Below are 6598 nucleotides of genomic sequence, written 5' to 3'. Positions count from 1 at the left end.
ACTAGCTTTTTGGTGAAGAATCTTTATTTTTCAACTGTGACAACAAAATTTTCGTTGACTGGAGCGCACAACACTTTCCTTACCTTGGAAAGTCGTGAAGGATCATCCATCAGTTTCTTATCGTGGAGCAAAATAGTCTAATGCGCAGCTTCAAGTGGTACAAATAGAATACTAAAGGTAACATTCCACCCCATCACATATGTAGTCAAATTTACCGTTGAACCCTATGATATCACCAAATATCACTCCAATAAGTATTAACATTCTAACGACAAGACTTTGATAAATAGATTGATGTTGAGACTAGTAAAATTAAAATAACCTGAATACACCTAATCTTGATGGACTTCTTCATCCCATGTAGATTATCCACCTGTGTTTTGAATGCACGATGTTGTTGTTGAGAGGCTCAGCTACTAAATCCACAAAGTCATGAGGGATACTGTGTACAGGTAAGTACTTAGATATTTATATAAAAAACATTTAATTTTATAATTTAGTACCTTTAAGAAAATATCATAAGTATAGAATTAATTTTCCAACGGAATAAAAATATCGTGTTTGAAGTACATCCACATTCAAAGTTCGAAATACATACTACTTATACTGATGAAAACGAAAGTTGACCTAGTGATTGTAAGGTCGTCCTTCCACCCCTGTCAAACTTTGGGTTTCGGTGTTCTTATGTGTAAAAAAACTTGATTTTCACCAGCCATTGTATCAGTTTAGCTTATGATATTTTACAAGCCTAAGAGCGAACCTTTAAATTGGGGTCCTAATTGGATCCAAATTTATTAAAATTTCGATCTTTGGTGCAGCCGAAAATAGACCAATTGTTGGTCTAAGTTTTTTTTTTCTGAAGTAATGACTTTTCGTCGCATACTCACTGTATATATATTTTTAATATAAAATTAAAACTTACTTTATTTTTATGTACTTTTTATAAAAAAATATATCAACATTTATTAGTGTATATATTATTAATTGCGATAGTTTTTCTAAGTAATAGTATTCCTTTCCTTGAAGACTACTATTTTTGCTGATGAGGTACAACATGCGATGGAGGAGGTGGTATAGGAGCGTCAATGGGCGGAAAACTAACTTCACAAACAACTAATAGCTTTTTGTGGGAGAATCTTGAGTTCTCAACTATGACAACCAAATTTTCGTTGACTGGAGCACGCAACACTTTCCTTAGCTTGGAAAGTCATGCAGGACCATCGTCAGTTTCTTATCGTGGAGCAGAATAGTCTAATGCACAACTTCAAGTGGTAGAAATACAATACTAAAGGTAACATTCCACCAAATATTGCATCAGATTTTGATAGATTATTTTAATAAGTATTAACATTCTAACAACAAGACATTCATAAATATATTGATGTTGAGACTAGTAAAATTAAAATAACTTGAATACACATCATCTTGATAGACCTCTTCATGCCATGTAGAACATCCACATGTGTTTTGAATGCACAATGTTGTTGTTGAGAGGCTCAGCTACTAAACCCCAAAATCATGAGAGATACTGTGTACAGGTAAATATCTAGATATTTATAAAAAAAAATTATAATTTTATAATTTAGTACCTTTAAGAAAATATCATTAGTATAAAATTAATTTTCCAACGGAATAAAAATATTGTGTGTGCATGTATATATGACTATGTATCCCGTAAAATACATCCACTTTCAAAGTTCAAAATACATACTACTTATACTTTTGAAAATCAAAATTGGCCTAGTGGTTGTAATGTCGTCATTCCACCCCTGTCAAACCTTGGGTTTCGGTATTCTTATGTATAAAAAGGTTGATTTTCATCAATCATTGTATCAGTTTTGTTTATGATATTTTACAAGCCTAAGAGCGAACCTATAAATTGGGATCCAACTTTTTTTAAAATTTCGATTTTTGGTCCAGTTGAAAATAGATTTGTTGTTGGTCCAAGTTTTTTTTTTTTGGGTTTTTTCACCAGGTACCCCTGTACTTTGACAAAATTCATGGGGTACCCCTAACTTTAAACTAATGCACTAGGTACCCCTGATGTTTGCAAACAATGTACAAAATGCTATTAATGATGAACGGCGTCAGAGGACCGTCAACCCTAATCTTTAATGCACGAAATACCCCTGAGGTTTTATTAATATGTTCAAAATTTGATAATGGCTAGTTTTTTTTTTTAAACTGAATTACTTTTTCTGACCGTTGCAATACTTGAGATTGCTATAAAAAGCAGTCCTACTCCAGGTATTTTGCTCCCTCCTCGTCCAAATTATAGTTTTTCAATCCAACTCCAATAATACTCATGAGCTCACAATCTCACACTTCTAGTTACTTAGAATCCTCATACATTAGAGTTCCTAATAGAACATGCAAATGTAGGAAAAAATTCGCAATCCGAAGCTCGAATTGCTCAATGAATCCACAAAGATTGTACTACAACTGCGATGATTGCAACACTTTTAGGTGGTGTGTTGGTATTATTGACCATAACTCCAATGTGAGACAAGAAGAGGAAGACGAGGCAAGTAATGTGAACTTGAAGGAGGAAATGAAGCTACTCAAGAAGAGAATCAAACAACAACAAAAAATGATGCAAGGAGCAATAAAAAATAGGCGTATTTATGTTTGTGTTACTTATTTTTGTAATGAACAAATGAAGGAAGAATCGTAATGTAGCACCAAATTTGTAACAAATAACATTCAATATGCAATAATATTAGTAGCTTTACAAAAACGATCCCAATAATTAAGCTTATAAGTAACTTTACAAAAAAGATGAGTATATTGTTTGCACTTTACCATATTTCATCCAAAATATATTGTTTATTCTAATTTGTACCCAAAAAAAAAGTTACCAAAATAAAGATTAGTCCCCTAATTACTCAAACTGCATCCTTGCCTTTCTTATGTTTTTTTGTTCCACCCTTGGAAGTTGATGGACCAGCAGCACCCTTTCTTTTGCTCCCATGAGATGGTTGTGGTTGGGATGTTGATGCACCAGATTCCTTTCTTTGCTTCTATGTATCTCCTCCCTTGCATGTCCTTGAATTGTGGCCTACTTCTTTGCACTTGCCACACTTAATAGTGCTGCCCCTCTTCCCTTTTTTTCTTCTCATTTGGACCACTCCTCCTCTGTTTAGCAGGCCCTCCAGCACATCTTTTGAATGGGGAGGTGAATTATAGGGAGTTCAAACTCAGGCCATTGAGAGAAGTCAGGCATGGGGTGTATGTGGCTTGCATAGGTCTCTTTATATGCAGCCCCCTTGTAGTAGTCAGAGACATAATCATGTGAGTTAAGCCTCTGGTCAAAAATAACCCTCAAACCATATTTGCAGGGCATACCAGTGCCCTGCCATTTGCCACAACCACATGTCCTAGTTTCTAGTCTAATAGGGAAGTGCACATGATCATCCAGCACCTCAAACTCCCCTCCACTAGCTTCCACAACATGGCAAAACCTGCTTCCATCAGCCCTGACCTCCAACAACTTAGTGGCATAGTCAGTGGGGTCAGTGGGTTCCATGTCAACAGCTCTGTCAAATCTAGCCCCCATCTTTTTCATACACCAAACCCTAATTTCTGTAAATGTAGAACAACAAAATAAGCAACTAATAATAACCGGCACATGTTGAACAACAAAACAACACAATTTCCATACCTTCCATGTAACAACCCGAATCCTGAGCTGCTAGGTAAATACACTTAAGATTCACTATTCACAATCAACGCTTAATAAGCCTCGAATAAAATATTTACTCGCAGCGGAAACATAACCTAGAAAACGATCTTGGACCTTCCATATAAGACTTCAATTACACCAATATCTCGACTAATATTCCCAAATATTGTATACAACGAAATATATCAGAAACTATTCCTTAATTGACTATCTAAAATGCAAACTCAATCCATAAGCTACGACGACATCTTTATCTTGCTTCACTTCAAAATTCTAAGCTCGCAACACCAAACCTGCAACAATGTTTGACTCTGCCACCCACCAAGTGACAGGCCACAGAAATGACAAAACTATCAGCAAAACTGAGTACACACTGTGTAATAGAATATACAAGTTTAGGTGTATTTTGAAATCTAACACATAGTTATAATAACAAAAACAAAATCAAATCGTTTGGCATGAACGTGAATGGAGAGGGGTACCATGCAGTACCAACTGTCTCCAAACTGTTGAGGGTCGTCACCCCACCTTTTACTGTTCTGCTTGCAAGACTTAACCGGACATGTCCTATAACGCCAGGAATTCGCCCTTCCTGGAAGGCAACAGTTAGGGACTCTACCCGCCCTAACTCGGGTGCATGTTCATGTCTCACTTTCATATTTATAATATAAGATATTTAATGATTCATACTTGAATCCTCAATACTCATAACATAACACCATATTCGGCCTTATCTGATCTTAACTCATATCTGAATCATTTCCTCATCATCATACCAAATCATATTTTAAGAAACATAGTATTTTCGAACAATTCCAATAATTGAACAAAAGGATACTTTTATAACAATCCAATAGCAATTCACAACTAACTCATAGAGATGCATCTATAATCATGACCATTACTACAAACGATATAGGATATCTAAAATTCAATATAACGCACACAGGAACATTTAAATATATTTTGCTGAACAAAGTTACCTCAACTATAACAATTATACAAACCTCCAATCATCATAACTTGATTTCCCATATCATCTTCAATATACGTCTACATAGCCATCCTCCAACAACCACCTCATCAGTAACATCAATATCATAACCAAACTTAACTATTCTAATTATCTTCTTTCTAACGCAACCATTATGCTAATCAAACTGAATCCGTAAATAGAAATTAACGAAGTCATTCCCATAACTCATAACTCGACTTCATACATATCAACTCCAACTACAATAATTATAACAGTCTCCCAATTCTAAGATTATGACTTCCCTCGCATCATCAACAAGAACTATCCAATAAGAACGGTACAACAACAACAATAACAAACACAAACAACAATAATACCACCTCCCCACCAACAATAACACCAACACCAATAACAAAACATTAAGCCAATAACAGAAAACACAACCACAATACACAGCACAACCAACAACAGAAACCACCACCTACTATGTTCATAACAAACCTAAGTAAATCATATTCCCAAATTTATCACTCCAACTTCTTGAATCATAATAACAAGATGAACCATATTGTTCTACTGAATACTTTGGATAATATACTTAAACTATAAACCACATGATACTAGCTCTGGACACATCATTGTAACCTTTTTAATCATATCCAAACTAATTCATCTTCCAAACTAGTAAACTATTTTAACTAAACCCACACAAATCACCACAACAACAGACAACAACAAATAATATCTACCCATAACCATCACAACTACAACAACAACAACACATAAAACGGCGCAACAATAACAATAAGCAAAAACTTTTAGCAACTCCACCACAACCACAATGACAGAACAACAATAACTCAACAACACTACTACAACAGAGCAACAACAACAATAGCAACTCCACAACAACTTCACCACAACCACCAAAACAACTCCACAACAACAATAACATAACAACTCCACCTCAATCATCACAATCACTCCACAAGTCCATGTACACAAAACATTCCATTAAGAAGCATAATCGATATTACTTAGTGTATAAGTGTTGTTTAGGTCAAATAAAACATCTCTAATGAACCTTAGCATGCTATATCCATGTTACATACTCAATATACACATAATAAAATACACATTCATTTCATAAACATGCTTTATACTAGAAAGAAACAATCACCTAACTATAGGTATGGAAATCACTAGGTTAAAATCAAACTAAGTGTGTACCTTCATTAAGGATGCTTAACTCAATGAAAATCTTAATCCAATTATTAACTACTCCTAAACCCCCTGAATATATAAAATGCTAAAGATTAGTTTCAACAAGCTTATAGATATGAAAAACTAAGCTTAAATACAAGAGGTGTAATCTGTTGAACTTACACAACTTATGTGATCTTTCGCAAGGTTTTCTATATGAGTTTAAGGTCAAAGATTGGAACCAAAGCTTGTACTACTTTGTATGGATGTTTAGAAGAGTACTATGTAGAGAAAAGTGTGTGTCCAAGAGGAAGAAATAAGAGAAAAGAGACGAAAATCTAGAACAGGCTTTTATAGTCTGTTCTGGCGGTACCCCCAGCGGAGGGAAACCTCTTCTAGGCAAGTTCGGTTTATTGAAGTTTTTGGGTGATTCTTGCTTGAGGTGTTAGCCTTAGGTGTTGGATTTCATGCATACAAAGGGCTTCGAGAGATCGACACTTAAGTAGCTGCTAAGCAGCTTTCTTTGAGCATAGGTCTGAGCTGTAATTTAAGCTGGCCAGCTTTTACTATGTAAGAAATTTACCCTATTGAGCCACGTAATTCTTGGGCATAAATGACTATTTTAACCTTAAGACATTCCAAGCATGTCAGATATCAAGTTTGATTAGGTTCTGAGCTCGGATTCATCCCCGAAAGGCTCTTTAACTGGAAGTTCATCGTTACCCGATAAAACAATC

At 35.1% G+C, this 6598-nt stretch overlaps 1 protein-coding gene and 1 long non-coding RNA gene across 2 annotated transcripts; one reads left to right on the top strand and one right to left on the bottom strand.

Annotated features, from left to right (window-relative positions):
- The first annotated feature begins 362 nt into the window (after positions 1 to 362).
- LOC125491762 (uncharacterized) lies at positions 363 to 2722 on the top strand. Its single transcript, XR_007268432.2, has 3 exons — positions 363 to 452; positions 1027 to 1291; positions 2383 to 2722. It is a non-coding gene; the product is annotated as an uncharacterized LOC125491762 (long non-coding RNA).
- Positions 2723 to 3139: 417 nt separating this feature from the next.
- LOC125493300 (uncharacterized) lies at positions 3140 to 3556 on the bottom strand. Its single transcript, XM_048636519.2, has one exon. The coding sequence runs from the start codon at positions 3554 to 3556 to the stop codon at positions 3140 to 3142; it is 417 nt and encodes a 138-aa protein (XP_048492476.2).
- Positions 3557 to 6598: the final 3042 nt, after the last annotated feature.

This window comes from Beta vulgaris, chromosome 1 (assembly GCF_026745355.1).
Source record: "Beta vulgaris subsp. vulgaris cultivar EL10 chromosome 1, EL10.2, whole genome shotgun sequence".
NCBI lineage: Eukaryota > Viridiplantae > Streptophyta > Magnoliopsida > Caryophyllales > Amaranthaceae > Beta > Beta vulgaris.
The sequence above is the reverse complement of the archived record's forward strand: the minus strand, read 5'-3'. Positions and strand labels throughout refer to the sequence as shown.